The 20,836-nt window shown below is 35.6% G+C and overlaps 1 protein-coding gene across 2 annotated transcripts in view; it reads left to right on the top strand.

Moving 5' to 3' along the window:
- CCDC178 (coiled-coil domain containing 178) overlaps positions 1 to 20,836 on the top strand; it is a 197,127-nt gene that overhangs the window by 128,623 nt on the left and 47,668 nt on the right. For both annotated transcript variants that reach the window (XM_052788564.1, XM_052788563.1), the window contains one exon: positions 5,722 to 5,871. In XM_052788564.1, the coding sequence (XP_052644524.1) occupies positions 5,722 to 5,871 (150 nt within the window). The remainder of the gene's footprint in view (positions 1 to 5,721; positions 5,872 to 20,836) is intronic.

Here is a 20,836-nt window from a genome sequence, read left to right as displayed (position 1 = left end):
AGCAGCACTTATTACTTGTATAACTTGCCATCCACAGAAATTTTCTCCCAAACATTTAATGCATATCTGGTTTTATTCCCCATAATTCTCCACTTGTGTCCTTATAAGAATTAAACTTGGTTTTTTCAAAACTGTTGGAACTGCCATTTGGAGTGCTGTATTATCAGTGAAAGGCTACTTGTAGTTATTGTTACTTTAGATTGTAGATAAGAAAAATGTGATCTGTCAAAAAACGGTTTACACCATATTCCTACTGAAAGAGTAATTAATTTGTTCCAAATAGTCTCTAGCAAATTATTCAAAAATATGATCTCTCACTTCCCTCTGTCAGTCTGTGTATATATTTAAGTATGCATTTTCTAAAATTCCTCCCAAACATAATAAAGCAAAAATTCATGCCATGGATGTAAAAAGATATTGTCTTTCAGATCAAGAGTTTCAGTAACTCCAGGGTATGTGGGGGGGTTTTTTTCCTTTGGCTGCAGGTACAGGGGAAGACCTGTTTCAGCTCAGACACCATCAAAATCTGTATTAGATCAGTATATAATATCAACAATGTAAATCCCCTGACTCATGTTAGAGCTTGTTCAAGCAGGGCTCAGCTGTTTCCACTGTGTACCTTAAAAGGTTTGCAGTTCTAGAGATTTACTGAGTAGCTGCGTGATCCTTGGTGCATAAATTACCAACCATCAGATGCTGGTGGCAGCATCAACAGAAGATCCCAAGTAAGGAGCGTGAATCAGTGATTACACCAGCTCAAATTACATTGTAGCTTCTGTGACTTGTAGAGCCCAAACTATTTGGTAATATGCATCAGTTGCATCAATCAGTCCTCAGACAGGAAAAAAAACCTAACACCTCATGCTTGCTTTACAGTAACTTTCATTTCTGTAGCTGGGGGACTTGTCAACTGTATTACAATGACTTTGTGGCACTTGGTATCACCATGCTCTTTATGCCCTGGGAAGGGACACATATGATGTGTAACAGACATTACTGGAAAAACATTGCTAAACTCCTCTGGGGAAGCTCTGTGGAGCGGGAGGGTCAGATGCACATGAACATAGTAATTTTAAGATAAGTTATTTCTTATTTTGCTGTTCATATTATGAACAGGTTATTTTATGCCTACAAAAGAAACAGTCATTCCTACCTATGGAAACCAATTTCATTCCTCACAACATCAAGTTTAAGTAGTATAACCAATTAATATAGATCCTTTAATAATTAGTTTATTGTGCTGATGCACCTGATTGTCAAAATCAATTGTTCTTACCTTTCAAATAAAACACTGCTGTCAGAGTGACCATTCAAAATGACAACTGACCCTGTAAACTACAGGGATTTGTATCATGTTTATAGGTATATCATTATATGGACAAAATCATTGATTCTAAGATTTGTCTCTACAATTCTTTACAAACTTTTGTCACACAAACATGGAACCATAAAATAATTCTTGGATCACCTGCAACACAAAGTCATTGGTACTAGTGTACATAAAAGGATGGAAGAATAACATGAAACACATTTTCAGACACCAAGTATCCCTTGCGTGTCTGTAACAGTCACAGCTAGGTTAGTGGTGATCTCTGTTTGCAGCCCGAAAGGACTGCAGTTTAGTCATTACAAGACATTCTGTATGGCTTGAGGTAATGGACTGATAATTCATGATTGTCTGGCATGGCTTTGTATCTGCTTTCCTATTGCCTAGTTCAGCAGCCATTGAGCTAACAATTTGTTGATAGTTTTGAGGAGGGCTTTTGGTATTTATATTTTTTTCTTGCTTCCATAAATTTTATTATCTCAGTATGAATTTGTATTATAGCAGACAGGAACTGCACTTCAAATGTGTTCAGCAAACACACAAAAAAGTGTTGCTGTTCCAGGAAAAGAGAGACGCTTCCTAAGCTGCCTGTGCTGAATAAGAGAACATAAAGACAAAAAAGCATATCTGCTGAATCAAGTGGAAATTTCCTCTAGCCTGGTATTTCACTTCTGATACCCGATGTCCAGGTAGAGCATTACAACAGAACAAGCATGCTCTAATACTTCCCCAGAATAATCACCCAGCTTTCCAGTCTCTGGAGCCCCAATGTTTTTTATTATTTATTAAACCTCAGTGGATATTTCCTCCTAGACATTCTATGTCTTTTTTAAATCTTTGTAAGTTGTTGATATTCACAAGAATCCATGCACCTTAACTACACATAGTGCAAAGAAATATCTTCTTTGGTTTGTTTTTTAATATGGCCTTTGCTAGTTTCATTTGATTTCTCTACTCTGTGACTCAAGTTTCATTTCAGGTAAGAGCCTTCAAGAAATTCCTGAATTATACTTTTTTTTTTTTCCACTGAAGAAAGTAACTTCATTTGAATGTAAAAATGTAGAAAATTTCTTTCCATATTTTGGACGTCATTTCCAGAATCTTTGAAGTCACCAAATGTACCTGTAGACAAAGGCTGATGTAACAGAAGTCTCTGATTTCAAGTTTTGCTGCGGAGCAAAAGAACAAGAACATGAATTTTGTTTTTTGTCAGTTCGCAAGTCTACAAATTCAGAAGTTCGAGTGCCAGGGATAAAACAAATATCAGGATTGTCTATTTAAATATCTTACGATCAGTTTTGAGATTCATATCTGTGTTTTCCTAGAACAGGAGAAAGAGGTGTAGTGTATATTCTGGCATGCTAAGTTTGGTCACAGTTTGACCATTCCTCTCTTTCATAAAGATAGAATGCTCTTAACGACTTTTTTTTTTTCTTGCCTACATTCTGGGAAATCCTCTGTAGAAATGTCAATGAGTGACAGTCAGGTATTTAAAGGATGTATGCTCTTTACTTTCTGAACCTCAGCTCATTTCTCAGAGGAGTGAATTAAAGAAAAAGAACCATTTCACTTTATCTGTCTCAGCTGACATAAGCTATGCAATAAAGCAATTTTTGGGACAGGGCAGCTAGTATAACTGGTCATATAGACATAGCCACTGAGTCTTATAAGATCTGGAGAAGGCTACTGTCTTTTCTTTGGTATGTTATTCTTTGTCAAAATGTCTGGACCATTTTAAATTATACAAAATAGTAGGACTTCACTTGTTTTGTAGACAGGTATCTATATCGGTGAAAATTACTATATTGATGTTCATATTCTACAAGCAAACTTTTCTGTCATTTTCCCATATTCCTAACATATGTGAAAGTACTGCGATGCTGAAAGCATTACTTGTTTGCAGGTATTGGATGTTAATATATTAACATCAAGCATTGTATGTTAAGGAAGGTATCAGCCTGAAAAACAGGTTTTACCTCTACCCAAAGATTAGTAAAGGAGATAATCACATCTTCTTCACTAAATTTGACATCTTTCTTTTTATTATTTTGAGATTTCTGAAAGACACATAGCATTTTAATATTTTAGTGATGTAGAGAGTGGCAGTTCTGTACAGGAAGAATTTTTAGATTTAGTTGCATAACCACAGCTAGCTTCTAGCCAAAGTTTTCAGAAATTATGTATAAGTACAGATACAAAAATGGATATATCTTGATTGAGACATTGCATAGAAAAAGGAGTAAAATCATTGTTAATGTGCTAACTGTCTTGGGAACTCCCAAAATTGAAGTAGCTCCAAGGGATGGCTAGGAACCTGTTCAGGCATGCTGCTATTTCCCTTGGATAGTTTTGTCTTTAAAAGGTGAGACACTAAATTACCCACTTGGGAACAGATTCAGAAAACATATGGATTCTTCAACATTATGCACTGTGACCCCAGAAGAACTTAGACTTTATTAGTCCACTAATTCACAAGATTTTTTTTTAGAGACACAGGAGATACTAAAGCAGGGTTTGAATTTTACCGAAGTTCCCTAGCCCTCCTGGGTTCTGGGCAGATGGGTAGCTGTAATATATGGCTAAAACGTTTGCTGTTTCAGAAAAGTTCCCAATATGTATTTATGTTGCCCTTCCAAAGAGAGCTTGACTAGCAGCACCAGGGTCTGATTCTTTTAGGATTCACATATAAATGGTGGCTTGAACCTGAGAAAATTAATCTAAATTCCTTTATGCTCAAAATATGTTTTTTCTGCCTCAGACATGCATCTTTTGACTTAAACAGTTTTCTCTTGAATGGGAGAAGAGCAGCAGGGAGGTAAACACAGCAGTATGTAATATTCTTCTCTCAAAAATAAAATCAAAATTATTTACAATTCCTTTCTTTGGAATTACCTTTTGGTAAGGCAACTACAAGGACAGGTGGTTACTCCCCACCTCCTGTGGTAACATTTCACTCACAGTTTCAGACTGTCAAGCCAGAGGGCTGCCCTCGCTCCTGCTGGATTGACAGGCTCCATCCAGGGAGCAGACGATGGCGACATTTGCTCCAACTGCTCTAGCTGTTCTGCTAGCTCTGCTTTTCTGCAAGGGTACACATGGTTCTGCACATGGGATTCCAGATAGTCCTCTTGTATAAACTAGCCTCTTAAGCAGACTCTCCTACCTTTAAAAGCTTTTAGACTATAACTTTTGCATTAGAAGACTTTAAAATATTGCCTTAGATTAGGGCAGCCACTCATCACATGGACATTTGGGCTTAATTAGTTGGCCAAGGCTTCTACACGCTCTCATAATTGTAAACTCTCTTCCACTCCACTTTATAACGTGCATGCGGTTTTAACAGAAATACCCCTCAAATGCAACTGGCAACAACATACATAAATTTAATAAGTTTCAGGCTTGCTCGTTGGGTTTTTTTGGTGCATCTCTCCTCTCTACTGGGTAGCACTGTCATCACTGGCCATGATGTTTTAAAAATGTATTTTAAAGATGTAAATTTAAAATGTATTTGAAGAAATATTTTGAAATGTGGAAATCAACCATCCTGTTTTACAGTTATGAAATCAAAAGAAATTCTGAGTGTCAGAAGTCTCTGAAATTTCAATATTCAACTAACTCTATGGGTAAAAATCTACCTGGGCTCCCCTTCCCTATGTGCTTTTTAATGGAAAAATAATGAAAACTGAAACAGAATTCTTTGTCAAAAATCAATTTAAAAATAAATTAAATCAGAGATAAAATACTTCAGAATTTTACGTGACTCTTGCAAGATCATGCATTATAATCACAGGAAGTTCAGTCAAAATCAGATTTAAAGGAATGGAAATTTTTCTTATTGCAGAAGCATACATTCCAAACAACTTCAACTTCACCTAGTAGCAAACTATGAGACTCAAACATTATATCAGTCTTTTAAATCAAGTTAATCAAATTGGAAGCATTAGAATTATTAAGAAAATACATAAGTATTGCATTGTGTCAGTTTTGCAAATTGGTTGGAAAAAGAGAGTTTGGAAAATTAAAATGTGGGTGAAGAATTTGATGTGTTCTCTGGCAATTAAGACAAGGTAATTTCTATGCAGAAAGGTCTTATATAGCAAGGTAAAGGATGTGGTCTTTTTAGTAGTTTCTACTGTAACTATTTACAACATCATTTTCTGCACAAATCATTTATTAATAACATTTACTTTGGTATAAATATATTCAGCAAAATCCTAACCACTTGAAATTCATTTGCAGTTTTGCCATTTGTTTCACTGAGATCATAATCTTGTCATCTATATTTTGCAGATGTTCATAAGTGAATGAGTCAGGGAAATTGTGGAAGTGACCTATGATTTTATTTTTTAGAAAGGTATTTTGCAGTAAGTGTAATCAATTACTTTTCTCTTTAGGCTGCTCTGGAGCAAATCATGAAAGAAAATCTGTGGTTAGCTCAAGAATATCAAATCTTTCAGAACTACTACTTAAACAGTAAAGAAGACCTTACAGAGCTCTATGACAATAGAATCAGGGTGGAAGCTGCCATTAGAGATCATCAGCAGGTAAAGTGATAATATCACTCATTCAATTAATTTATCTCATCTCTAAAATTCATTTGATCAATGTAGCTACGTAATAGCAATAGAATACTTGCTAGTAATACCTATCACCTGAATTCGTATTTTCTTCTTGGCTATTCCACACTTTTCATATTTTCATTTTTTTTGCTTGCTTGCTGTGGTGTTGGGTTTTTTTTTAGTTTTACAGAGCAGTTCATGTAAGGTATTCAAAATTTATTATTTATGAATTCCACTTTTGCACCTGAAACGTACTTTTTTTGTATGTATTATGCAGTAATTAAAATATACCTTAGCATTATGTATAACTTCTCCATAAAACACTTTTTCTGGAACTTGTGAGTTTCACAACATCTACAGCCAGACTCTATAAGCCTTTAATTTAGAAAACAGTCAAATGAAAATGAAAAGAGGTAAAATCTAGTTTAATGAACTTCCATGATGGAGGTATAGTGGCCAGGTGTAATGTTTTATTGACTAATCAGTTACATTTAAAAATATTTTTTTTTAATTATTCTTTTTTAATTTAACAGTGCTGTGGAACCTGAGTCAAGTGATGTTGTAAAACTTTCTTGTGGAAATGTAATTCCAATTTACAGAAAAAGTCTTTTCTGTTTCTTTTCTTTGTATTTATATATAGCTCTCAAAATACAAGCCTATCAGTGCCAACTATAATCAATTAAAAATATTGTTCAGATATTTTAGACAGGTTATTGTTTGCTTGTCTTTCATGTCTATATTTCTGAAAAGTAATATGCATTTAAGTCATCAGACCTTTGTCATGGATGGAGTGATGCACTTCACTCATAAGAGAGAAGTAGCAGTATGTTTATTGATATAAAAAGCAATTTAACAAAGTTTGATAGTAAATGTGGCAGTGGTTTAACAAGATTTGATGGGAAGGTTCACTTGATATTTACTACAGAGATGACAGGGTCAGACAAAACTCTCAGGGAGACCCTCCTGTTGAGTCACAAGGTTCAGAATGGACCCTGTTGCTTTCTAAACTCCTTCTCAGAGTAGAGTTTAGATGCAGTGGATCCAGACTTAGTCCCAGACTTGGTCAACAGTTTATGTCTAAAGGATTATATGTGCACAGTCAACCCTTAATATGACTTAGTTAGGGCTTCAAAGTTTAGCATGTTATTACTCACTCACTGAGAATCTGTTGCAGCAAGGAATCTCTCAATCTCGAGGAGTAACGTTGAGAGGCATCCGTACTCAAGGGGAGATCCTGGCATGCAGCCCGCTACCATGCAGGAGAGCTCAGTGGGCCCTGGGCTGTCCACTATTTATGGAGTAAGATAATTGACTTATAGTCATATTTACATACCAACTACAGATGTTAGTTTCTTCCAAATTTGCCTTGAGTCAGACATTGACCAGCACCATGGTTAGGTGGGTGCATTGTTCAAATTAGCCCTTGTCTATTGTGTTGTTATCTGTCACCCCCAAGTCCTCTTTGAGCCAAATGCAGCCATCATGACCAGATGCATCCACTACAGCTGCCACTGGTGGTTGCCACTTGAGCAGGGTTACGGGAAATAAAGGTCAGTTTTGGCGAGGCAGGGGAGCACACCGTCACAACCTTAAGTTCACATCGACAATTTCAGGTAAGAACCTTTATTAACTCAGGTAATTTATGCAGGAACCGGGTCTTGATATATTGATATTTTAGTCCATTTTCTAAAAGTACAGTGTAAAAGTCTTCAAATAAATACATTAGATGTGAAATTCAGATTATTTGCTACTGCTTTACTCTTATCAATCCATTTTATGTCTTATAGCCATATCTTCATCCATTGCTCATTTCCTCATATACCATCTCAGTTAATTTCTAATTTTAAAATTCAGTGTTTTCAGTTTGTTCCTGACAAATATAAATAAGAAAATCCCTTCAAAAATATTCTTGTTAACTGCATAGCTCTTCTATATTGGAAGAACAAAACTGGTTTTAAGTCATATATTCTTAGGGATAAACATATTTGGAGAACAAGTTGGAGATTTAAAACATAAAAAGTAGAAGAAATTATTGCCTATCTTTCTTCACCAAGTGAGTGTCAATTACATTCTGTTGATATGATAGCAGAGACAATGCTATGAGTATTGAAATGTTTTCTTAAAAGGAGTGGATTATAGAAGGAATTTAAAGTATTTTTTTCTGAATGCAGAATTAGGGCATACTCTCTTCAAGCCTTTTGACAGAAAAATATATCTATGTTAGGTTATCATCTGGACATTTATTTCTTTGGATGTAAGAATATCTGTCTTCTACATTCTCAGAATTTAATAGTTCTTGGTAATATTTGTGAAACAGATTTCCCACTCAACAGTTTACCTCTTCTGGACATAGTATGGGTGATATTATGCATCTCAATGATGTAGTCTGGAAGCAAAGAAAATTACAAATGAATTGGCATATATTGCTTTTTTCCTTCTCAATTTGAATACAATAAAATAAACATAATAAAATATAGCTTAATAGCAATGCAATACCAACAGGATCTAGTTTCATCAGCAGTGCTATATAATCATTTGTTTGGCTTTTTAAAATCTTGTTTATGAAGAAAATGGTTATGAGTATGTTGCTATTCTATAGGAGCTTATAATCAGCATTACAATACATATACCTAGCTTGTGGTGGAAATTAGTGATGGCAATGTTTAGAATTTCGGACAGTCCTCTGTGCCATTCAGCAGTGTTATGTGTATGAAGAAGAGAAATTCTATTCACAATATCAATTTGAGGATTACAGAGGCAACTTAATCTAATTTCCTTTTTGATAACTCTTCATTTTCTTAAACAAATAATGAGTCAACTATTAAAACAAAATATTTCTACCATTATCACATAAAGAAAGTATTTAGGAATTATGACAAAAGGAAAAAATGTGTTGATTACATACAGCTCCTATAAAAAGAAGCTGTATTTTCTTCTTAGGTTTTTTGCTAATAAGCAAATTACAACTGCAACAGAAAATCAATTCTAGAGGAGTGTCAAAGTAATGATTTTTCTAGGTGCTGTGCTATATATATGCATTACAATGACATGAACATTCAAGAAGAAGAAATTGTGTTCATCCTTCCCTAAATCCTGAGAACTTTCTTCCCTATATATATAATTACTCAAAATTAGAAGCCAATTTTTACAAATACTAATGTAAAAGGCAAATGGCCTTTTTTTTTTTTTTTGCATAATTTTAACAGGTCATAGTAACTTCTCTAACTAATGAAGTAGTTTGCCTTGGGCTTCTAAGAAGCTGCTTTGTTCAGCCCCAGAAAAGTATCGTCTTGATGATGGGTGAAATAATGCTTTGGTAACATGAAGTGTTTTGTCATGACTTTGTAAGCTTCTTTGCACTGAGGAAGGTGCACTTATTGAGTGGAGGGGATATACATTGCTGAATAGAGGGGCTATGCCCATAAAAAGCATACTACCTTCTTCTGCACAGGGAAAGCAAAGGCATGCTCTTGGGAGGAGATGAGTGTTTTCTTCTTACTGCTACAGATATGAGGTGGATGAGAAGAGGATGCCCTCTCCCGCTGACATTTTCTAGATGTTGGTAACTTTTCCTCTTGGAGCCATTGGGTTTTGTGTTATGAAAAAGAAGCAAGTTAAGCTCAAAGGGGAATATTGACTCTAGTGTGTCTGAAAACTAAGTTCCTAAATGCAGATATTTCAAAAATTCTGAGCTACCATTATGTTCCTTTGACTTAGTATTATTTTTTAAATCATATTCAAGCATTTAAAGGTTTTTAAACCATATTCTTATTCTGTGCCAAAGACTTTAGAACCTGCTAATGTTCATTTCTAATCCTATCTCTAGACAGTATTTTGTAGATATTTCAGATGACTGTAGAGATGTAATAGCTATATGACTTTGAGATAATGTTTTGCTTACCTAATTAATTTTCTATTTTTAAAAAGTATCATATTTTTGGATAGTTGCTGGTCAGACCATACATACATAATATTTAGTTTCATTAACAAAAACTAAAATATATTTCTCTCTGCAAAGATACTTTATTACATATATAATCACTACCATAAAACATTTATATTTATCCCAATATTTAATTTGATCAAATATAAGTGCGGTCAAATATCACTCTGGACAAGAAAAGTATTTCCCTATAGTTCTTTAACTTGAGATACACTTAGTCTCAATTTGTTTTTCTTAATAGTTTACTCTCTTTGAAAAAATGCTTTCCTCCACAAAGACATTCTTTGATTCGGTTTCCTTTACATATATCTTCCACTGATTAATGGCAAGTCTGTCATGCTGGATGTGCTAGCTTCATTATAACATGAATCACACATTTCCATCTTTTCTAGATGGCATTGGAATAAACTGTGGTGGATCTTGACATTATCTTTAAATATATTCTATTTAGTACCTAATATTTTCCCTAAACATTTGCTTTTGAGGGTAGTTAGTTGTTTGTTTTTTTTTTTTTAATGCTGATTGATAGATTATTAATTTTTACCTGTGTATTGGTGTGGCAAAATCTTGTGTGTAAAAGATTTGTAGGTTTGTCTTTATGTGGTAGACTTTTAGTAACAAAATTTTGCCTAATACATCTGCCCTGCAAATACGTAACAGCAGTTTCTTCTGGAAATCTCAGTGGGCTAGAATATTAGCAGCAGGCATATGATTATGCTTTAAAAACAAATTTAATTATTTACGATATATTTCTTTTTGTACTGAAAAATCTTAGAATATCTATTCCATGAGCAAAATTTGATACTTTCAATGTATTGTGCTAATGTGTCAATGGTTGTACTGTAGACATCGGCATTTGTTCTCATTATGAAATTAGAGTTGATTCCCAAATATAGAGGGTATGACATGTCATTATAAGTTAACAACCCCTATACTTGAATCTGCCCTTAAGTGGCACAGTGTTACAAAACTTTGACAATTGTTTTTGTTCACATAACTTTTATTTAAAAATAGTCTCCATGCAAATTATAATTGCTTTAAAATGTAAGTAAAATATTCATTCTCGTATTCACAATCTGCTATCTTCAGGTGGCCACACTGTAGTAAGAGTTGGGGGGAGGGGGCCTATTGATTTCTTTTTTTTTTTACTCTCTGGATAACTGACATATTATTGCAGTAAAACACGTGTAGGGTCAATTCATGCTGAATTGTTATTAGAAACCATGATAACAAAAGTAATTACACTGGAGTTCAGTTTTGACAGTAAAATTTCTGCAACATTATCACAAATCCTCATGCATTAGTGCAATGATCCTTACTATAGTTTCATATTAGAATCAAAAGACTGCTGTAGCATGCTTGATACAAAACGTCATGCAAGTCAAGTGAAGTTCTTTTATGCTTTTATAGATAACATATTTTCATGTCTTTCTCATGCATGTATCTGACTCACTCTGAGCCCTCTTGGATATTTCTGCCTTTAGTATATAGCTCATCTGAGATATAACTGTGTTAAAAATAATGTCCCCTTTGTTTAGAAAGACCAAATAGAATATAAAGTAAATCTGACAATGGTCACATGTCAGTTTAGGCAATTAATTCCTTTGGATTTTGTTGTTCCTATTCATTGACCTAACTGAAAAAAAATACTGTTCTCATATAAAGAAAAAATAATTTCTGTCTCTAAATTGTGGGTTTGGTTAGTCAGTTCACTTACCTGGAGATCTTGGATTGCTTCATGTCTTCACAAGACTAATAGTGAAAGCATGGATAAGATTATGGCAAAAAATATTCCCCCGTTCCCATTTCTTTACAAATCTTAAATGAAAAATAAAACTGTCAAGGATTCAGTGTAAATTAAATGGAAATTATCATAGAAGAAATACCTAAATTTTTATCTGTTTCTAAATTAAATGTTTAACCAGCTTTCAGAGCTGTTTTGATTAGGAACAGAAATGGGTAATGGAGCCGACATTTGTTTTTTGCCAGTGTAACAAGACTAGATAGTAGCTAGTAAGCAAAAATGTGTCATTTACACTATTTTTAACTGAGGTTCTTTCTGCCTTTAGACTTTTGACACTATGGTAGGTTGACAGAATAGCCAGTTTCATATGAAAACGTGAGGGAAAAAAAGTATCTTCAGTAAGCTTTTTATTATGCAAATTTACTAAACTTCCTTTGAGCTAATTATATTTAAACAATGTAAACATCAAGTTAATGTTATAATTAAATTTGAATCAATAACTCAATAAGTTCAAATGACTCGATCAGAAAAATAGTACAACAGGAAGCCAAATCAAATTATTAGTTTCATAGCAAAAGGAAGTTATTGAGCTAATTTATAGAGAAGTCAGTCTCCTTTCCACATGCATCAGCCATATCAGTGGCTAGTCAGGTTACAGTTTTGTTGCATATGACAACAGTTCTGTGGTCGCAGAACACAGTGAAGTCTGTAGGACTTCAGTGTTAGATCCTACAGTATCCCAGAAGAAGGTGTCCCATTATAGGAATTGGAATCTCTTTGGTTTTTTATAGAAGAGATATAGAAATCCGATAATTCATTTAGGCATTTATTTTAAAAATTGAGTCTTCTCTAGCGCCTGGAGAGAAAAGACGAGGAAAAAATATTTTTTTCCTGTATAGTCATAGATGTTTTCAGGATACTTTCCACCTTTTCTGCCTCAGTGCCACCTCTGGTATCAAGACAAACAAGATGAATTGGAATATTCCAAGTAATTGTAATGGCTCAGGTTTCTTACTGTAGACAATCTTTAAATAGGGGGTCATGGATGGCGATCCCATTATGCACAGACCTTTATTTCACAGAGTTAGCAAGTTTGACTGCAGATCAAATATTTCTCCAGTTCTATATTGACAGGGGTTGATGCTGAGGAGGTTGTGATGTCAGCTTCTGAGTTTGAAGGTATCAGGCAATAAACAAAAATTAGCTTTTGTAAAACATCAATTAATTTAATTAGTAGAGGGGTTTTTAATGTGTTGAATTGCTGCATATCAGTAACTTCACTTAGAGACAAAAGATCAAAGAAACTTGTGTGAGCTCAGTTCTTCCACTAGCAGCTTTTTACCTTAAAGCATAAGCTTCTTTTTCATTATTTCCTAATAGATCCTACCTTTATTTAAAAAGAATTGTTGGGGTTTTTTTCCCCCCACATCCATATGCTTCTTCCAGACTCTATCCAGTGCAGGATGAACAGAACAGGAAAAGACAGACTGGGATATCACCTCTTTTTTACTAGCTAAAGCAGAAAGAGATGGACATTGTTAGCACTTCTACTAAACAATTCCTTCTAACATGTACATAAACGTTAATGTGCCTGTATGCACAAATTGCAGGAAAGACCTGGTCTGAGGCTGATCAGTCCTCAGTCTGATGGTGGGTGTGATCTTCTGTCTTGTTTCATGTATCCATGAAATTATTATTTAGCAAGGAGACTTAGCTTTGGGCAAGTTTTGCAACACACTTGCCTTAGAAAGTAAACCTTGCTCTGATCCCAGTGTTCTGAGTTTTTCGCACGGGGAAATCTATGTATGTGTGCTGACTTGCCCCTAATACAACACTGGTTTGTTCTGTAACACTTTACAGAGGTGTTAGAATTATTACTGAGTCACAGATTTATTTAATCAAAAAAAGACAGAATCAACAGGCAGAAGAGCTTCCATTATTAAACTCAACTCCCCCTTTTTTTTTCTTTAAAGTTTTTACTTTCTTTCCCTTATTTACACATAAAGTAGCCAGGTTGAATGGTTGCAGAGCAGTAAACAACTTCCTTCAAAAGTTCAAAAGAAATCCATATCTTAGTTTATCTCCTTTACACGTTCATTTTTAACTACATGGATTAATAGTTTGAGATTTACATTCTTATTAGCTACATAAATTCACATTCATTCACATTTACTTCAAACTTACATTAAGAGCATCACTAAGGTCATAGTGTTATAGCTTAATCTTGCAAATACTTTATAAAAATATTTGATGTCAAAATAGCTTGACTTAGCATTTAATAGCTGACCAAAAAAACTTGCACCAACCAACCAACAAAATGCTCTAAATTAATAAAAAGCATACTTTTCTTCCCTTTTTAGCTCATAAACAAGGCTATTAGAATCTTTCAGGATTATAAAGCACACCTACACTGTAACTCATCCCAAATGCCTCACTAAGGGTGCTTATGTTAAAGTCTTAGTAGGCCTACATTTTCCATGTTAGTATGCTTGAAAAACTAAAAAAAATCTTAATAGTTTAACATGTAAGATTAACACACCTTCTTAGGCAAATTGTTATTCTAGAAGCTGGTAGAAACTTTGTATTGCACCTTCTTAAACTTTTTCTGCTCAGAAAGGATTAAAGTAGCGTAAATCAGCAAGGATGGTGTCAGCTTAGGATTAGCTGAAAAAAGTTTGACAAAACAGTTCTCAACTGACTGTGTTGAATGTCCGTGTGTATTTATGCATACTCTGTACCAGCCGCGTGAAGATATGGCTCCAGGACCTCTTTTGGAACCAGGGCTTTACTAGCTCTAGCCCATGGAGCTGAGGCAACCAGCTTGCAGTTCTTAAGTCAAACCTCTCTACAGTTTGGGTAACTCCCAAAGACACTTGTCCCAGTGAGGCAGATTGTGGCACACATAGTAATTGAGGAGTTTGAGGACAGCAATTTGCCTGATAGTTGTAAAGAGAGTTGGGAAAGACCTATGGCATGCCAGGTGTCTTGACTGACACATTAAATTGTCATAGAGATGGGAAGTCTAGATGTCAATACACCTTTTCATTCTAACAATCATTATTCTTTTCAGTTTTCATTACTTCGCACAAATTTAGATCACTTATGAAACTGTTATAACTCTTGAATCTACCAGATATCTCAGGGAATATATTTCATGATAGAAATACTATATGTTGGTATTTTGGGGGCGGGGAGGGGTATTCCAAGCTTTTGGTTCCACAAAAAAAAGTTTCTGCATTTTCTTTCAATTCGGAATGGGAAAAAAACTTTCAAACAATGTGCTAGCCAGCTCCAATACTACTACGCACTCTATAATTTACAGTAATTATCTAGAGGATTCACAGAAGAAGAAATTTATATGGAGAATGTAATTATATGTAAGCAACAACCTCAAGGAAACTATTATAGCTGTCAGCAGTCTTTTTTTGTTCAAGCTTGTCCACATAGACAATATCCCATCTTGTGAGAAAAGTAGGTAGAATTGCCATCTCATGTGTTGAGGATAAGAAATATTACGAAAAGTGACAGCACTATGGCTACCAGGCATGTTAATGACTAATCTCAAGATTAACTTTAAATATGGGAGATGGCTTAAATAGAAATTTGGAGTGAGAAAGCAGAATCACTTTATCCTTCGAAACACAGTGTGGAAAGAACCTGATGCACAGTATGTATCACATTAGCTTTCCAAATCAGTCATTTTCACAAAGACATATAAAATAGCCTAATACAGCTTTGGTTGAAGACCTCATTAGCATTACGACAACAAGGATCAAGATCTTATGAAAAAGACCTATCTCACAACAAAGACTGACTAAATGGATTAGACTCTTTTGGTGTATGTCATACATCAATCTGTTCTGGCATTCGGTGCTCCACTTCAGAGTGATACACCATTTTGTATCACCAGCTATGGCCGGTTTTGGAGATAATATTAGCACTGTTGTTCATTAAGAGCTGTTCAGCTTCACATCTAAGCGTAAGAATGAAAGGCTGCCACAGACTGTGCAAGAATAGCTCAGTAACATCGATACCCCTGTTAGATATTTATCTTACCCCTGTTAGATACTTATCTTGTCCCTGTTAGATACTTAACCACCCACCATTCTAAGCATCCATGGAATTGAGAAGGGAACATAGGAAAAGCAGATATGCCATTCTGCTGTCCCAGCACTCCTGAAATTATTAATATTGAGATTCAAACGAATCACTCTGCATAGGAAGAATGGCAGAATTGAGGGGTTTCCCTTGACAATAACAAGGAGACTAGGCAACAGATTTTGGAAAGCATTACATTAACAAGCTGAGGGGCACACAGTAAGAGCATATAGATTTGTCTAGAAGGAATAGATGAAAAATTTTTTTTCTTTTGTCATATGTGCCTCCTCAGCTTTCTGATGAAAATCCCTGACCTAAGAAAACAAGTAAAAAAGGTATAAAAACAGGAAGGAGCTCATCGTGTTTTGGTCTCCCAGTCAACTATTTACTGACAGTGCTTTTCTTACCATGTGTAAGATTAGCCACTAAGATCTTTTAAGCATTATTTTAAAACTGTGGTGGGCCAATAAAATATAAAATCACAGATCTAGAGAACAAAGTGGTCTGACAGGTGTCCCAAAAATCTGATTTTGAAGTGGCACAGAAGCAAGGTAAAGAGGAGCTTGATGTGTTGCTGTTGCCAGTGCAGAACCAGTTCAAGTCTTTGCTAGACTTACGCCAAAGTATCCAAGTACTGATGTCTCTGAAGAACAGTAAAGGCTTGAAGCAGAAGACAGTTAGGATGGGTCCACAGAAGAAAAATATAAAATTACCAGTATTGTTGATATTGATTCCTGTCAGCAAAACAATGTCTGGTGGGGATGAGGGGACCTATCGTGCTGTTCTGTTTCCTCTACTATCTCCTAGTGACAATGAGTCAAATTCCCTTCAATTTTAGCAGTCTTTGTCACTGGCAATTATTTACCGTGCTAGGAACTTTGTTCCTGCTCCCTTGGGAAATTTGATAGTATCTAACGATGGTATCTCTGAGGTTAAAGTGTCTGGACTGTAGCATTAGTGAGTCAGCTGCACTGTTACATTACATTAACTGTAATTATTTACAAGTAAGTAAACTATAGAAGAGGCTGGAATAAAATATTATGCTAGAAAAGATTTGGGCATTCTTTTGTAATCTGGCTGTACCACCAATGGGTATAGCAGAGCTGTGCAAGTCAATTTTTAGTTAGAAGCAAGTACGAAGAATTCTTCAAATTTGTTTCAGGCTAATCTAAAACTAAGATTTTCAGAATTTGGGACAAAGGAAAAAATATGTTGTAGGTTGGAGAAAACAAAAGTTTAGTTTCTGAAAATTATCAGTTTCTTTGTTTTGATTAAAACCAAAAGATATTTGGAAACCAATAGGTAGATCTAGAGAGGGCATTTGATATTTTTCAGCAAGGGAAGATGGAGTACTTCCTCACTGAAATGCCAGGAATTCAGATGCTCGGTATCCTCCCAGGTTCAAGTATCCTGTTAATATAATTGGAAATAAAATTCCCTCCTTTCCCAAGAACACCTGCCTGAATGACCAGGTTACAAATTATCCTTGGCTAAGTCTGTCTCGGTTTCTCACTGTACTGTCACACACTGTGAATAATGAGTTTTGAAGGAGACAAAAAGGATGAAATAGTCATTAAAGTGCTCACCTAACAGTAGAACCTTGCTCTGAAAGAAATTTTGAGTAAATTATGCTAAAAGAAGTAGTTTCATCAGTGATGCTGAGGGAAGCAACCCCAGAAAAATGTATGTCCCAGATCTGGGCATGCTACAGAAAGGTATGACATCTTTCAAATCTCTGCTCTAAATGAGACAGTGAGAATGTGAATTTGAGTATTCCACTTCTTGAGGACCCTTAACACTGGGATTGTGGAGTGCAGTCCCTCCGTGATTTTCAGGGTTCAAGCTTCTACCCCTCTACATTACTGCATGTCAGGGGACTTCCAAGGCTGCCGGCAGTCACTACAAGCCTCTCCTGCTTCTTCTGGTACTCCTGCTCCTACCTGCCCTGCATAGTACAGATGGAAGCTTTTCCTTACTTTCTGGATACAGTGAGGATGTGGTGGGATACTGCAACACTTTTAAGGTGTCCCAGAGGCCTCGTTTGTAGTGTCACCCCCACTTCAGTGAAGAGTGTTTTTGCCCAGCTCCTTTAAATTTTTCTTGTCTGAAATTAGGTTGAGTCTGTAAGTAAGAGCACTCATTCAGAATATAAAAAAATGACAACACAGAGAGAAATAATGTTAACTAAGATAAAAGAATAACTACACTTACTCTATTTATGCTGCAAATATATGTCAATTCCCATCTTCAGCTAGCTTTGTGCTTCCCTCTGGAGAAGGTGGTTGCCAGGGTTTTAGATTTTGTGAATGTTCCTATCTCTTTGTGTACTACCTTACATGATAGAGTCACCCTCATCTTTCAAAACTTCTAGGAAGTCTAGATAGATTTAATCTTTTCCTTGAATCTAGTAGAATGTATGACCCAGGAGAATAAGTGAAGCTTTATTAGAATAATCCTTCTTTCTGTACCCAGAAGTTACCTTGTATACTTAACTGGTTAGTAAACAACCCTTTGCTTCAATGAGGTTTGAAATTCTTTCATCTCCCTTTGGTGGCTATTTGACATTTTTCAGCAAGGATATATCTTTCAATCAACCTGACATGCTGTGTCAACCTTCAAATTAAAAAAACATACTGACATATAAGCAATTAAGTTATTTGTAGCCTATTGCTGCTTCTTGGTTGAAATCAGATGTGAAGGCAGTGATCCAGTCTGTTGTGGCAATTGTTTTAGAGTGAGTGATCCCCAGCTCCTTAGGCAAACTGACACAGTACAGCTAGGAGAGGTCAGGGATAGAGGAAGTGGAAACACCTATTTGAGGTCAGAAAGGACTAAGGGAGGATGCAGAATGCCACCACAACAAGTGGCCCACTGAAGATACTCCTAAGTGTAGATATTAGCCACCTTTCATGGGGTCATTCAGCGCACAGTTCCATGACAGTTTCAGCAAATCTAAATTATTGCAGGTGCAGTCTGGCTCCTCCCTTGTGCTGGCGTGCTGCCTGCACTGGGTACCAGCTTGGAGAGCTGATATGGCAGAACCAGGTTTACCTGCAGCCACACCTACACCCTAAATGACGGATTAGCCAACTCACTTGCCTGCATGTCCCTGATGCAAGACAAGTGGGGGACACACTGCTGGGCATCGGGTGGATGCTGGAACTGTCACCACTCTGGCTGATACCTTCACACACTGCTGTGGAGCTGAAACTTCGCATACTCTCTCTCATACCTCTTTTTTAAATAGCACTTATACAGCCTTTTCCACAGAGCAGTGTTGGTAGAAATTTTCAATCATCTAATCTACCAAGTGCACTCAAAAAGTGTAATTCCATCAGTTCTGAAAGAAGATGTGAATATCTCTTTACATGTCTTGGTTATAAAATTAATATGGGATTAAAATTTATGCCAATTTGTCCTAAACCAAATAATCTGAGAGCTGAGTCTGAGTGCTCCCTGAAGAATTTTAGGGTTGTATTAAGATAAATATTTTATTAGAAGTTAAACCAAAAGAATATAAAGCAAACCACTTTTCCTTGCTTGACTGAAGGAATTATATCTAATGCCCTGATTGGAGAGGTCTGTAAGATACAAGTGTGATATGTTCTTGCCACAAGACAAAGACAGAAAAGAAACAATGACCTAGGCTAGAAATTCGCTTCTCTAGGGAGCAGCTGTAGCATATTGGTTCATGCTCTCAGGTATGAATCCCTGCAAATCACTAGAGAAATCCAGGTTTGGGCATCTATTGGAATAAATGCATCATATAAATATCTTAAAGTTACCTAGCCCTTTTAAAAAGAAGTGTATTCACATTTTCTGAAAAGGATTTGCTGAATTGAAGAGTGAATGACTGAATGCAAAAAAGAGGGTGGGAATGAGGAATTACAGTATGAAAAAGCACCAGAACTATTCTAATTTCCAGAGATAAACTGTTTTGATGCAGCTTTACTATCCATTTCCAAGTAACCCAATGTAATTTTGTTACTCCTAATATGTTTTACCACTAAATCTAGCCACTCTTGACATTGATTTCAGTGCAATTTGTGTAATAGGTCAAGTAAAGTAGTGCTTATTGACTGCTGATTGTATACGTTTTTCCACCTGAAGTGTTATTGTTAATTGACATGCTCTTTCATTTTCCTGAGATAATTTTCACTCTATTTGAATAACTGCCTGAAATTCCCCCTTTGTCAACTAGGTCTCTTTCACGGCAAATATCAAATATAGTTTTGAAAATCAGATAAATTGCAAACACTAATTCATTCCTTCAACAACAGAACATTAAAATTATCAAGTTCAAGCTAGTTTGTCAAACATAATTTACTTTTAGTGAATATATGCTGTCTGCCCCTAACTAAATCACCCGTTTCTAAGTGTCTTGTAATCTTGTCCCATACCATTATTTCTAGTAATATTTTTGCAAAAGAATTCTGGCTAAACACTAATGGCCTGAAGTTTTCTGCATAATTGTTTTTGTCTTGACATATTGCAGAATGCTCTGCCTCTATTCCTAGGTGATTACAGATCTTATATTGCCAGACTCTTTATCTCAATTCTCGGAGATTATAGAATTATAAGAAAGGCATCTAATGACGGTCTGTTGCTTTCCCTTATGAAGCTTTCTTCTTGTATTTCAAAGGTTGCTTCAAAATTTTTTTTTTTTTGTAATAATGAGCATGGTAATATGGATGGTACTCACTTTTCTGATGTTAGGGATGCATGCCTATCTTCCTTCAGCCAATGAGAGCAAATTGGCTGAAGTAACATATCAGAAAGAAACCCAAACATCATTTTAAACAATAGCAATCTGATTTCTGCATTGGTGAACTAGCAGATAATACAAGAGTTTCTTATTGGTCTTCTATTGAGAAGTCCAGTGTTGATCCCTCTGTGATCCCACTTTTTTGCTTTAATTGATTCCAATTGTATGTTTCTCCATTTCTAAGGTTTTCAAAATGGCTGTACAAAGACAGCAACAAAGACCCCAAGAAAAATTTCCCTTCTTGAAATGTCATCTTGGGTGTGCATCTTCCTCCAGACCCACTGAAATAGTGTCTACTTTTTGTCATCCACCCAAGCAGTCTCCTTTCCCAGCACTCTCTATGACTCTTGTGTTTCCTCTGCATACTGGGATCCCAACAATACTCCTTTCTGGGTTACTT

This window comes from Harpia harpyja, chromosome 5 (genome assembly GCF_026419915.1).
Source record: "Harpia harpyja isolate bHarHar1 chromosome 5, bHarHar1 primary haplotype, whole genome shotgun sequence".
NCBI lineage: Eukaryota > Metazoa > Chordata > Aves > Accipitriformes > Accipitridae > Harpia > Harpia harpyja.
Note: the sequence above shows the minus strand (reverse complement) of the source record. Positions and strands in the feature narration are given on the sequence as shown.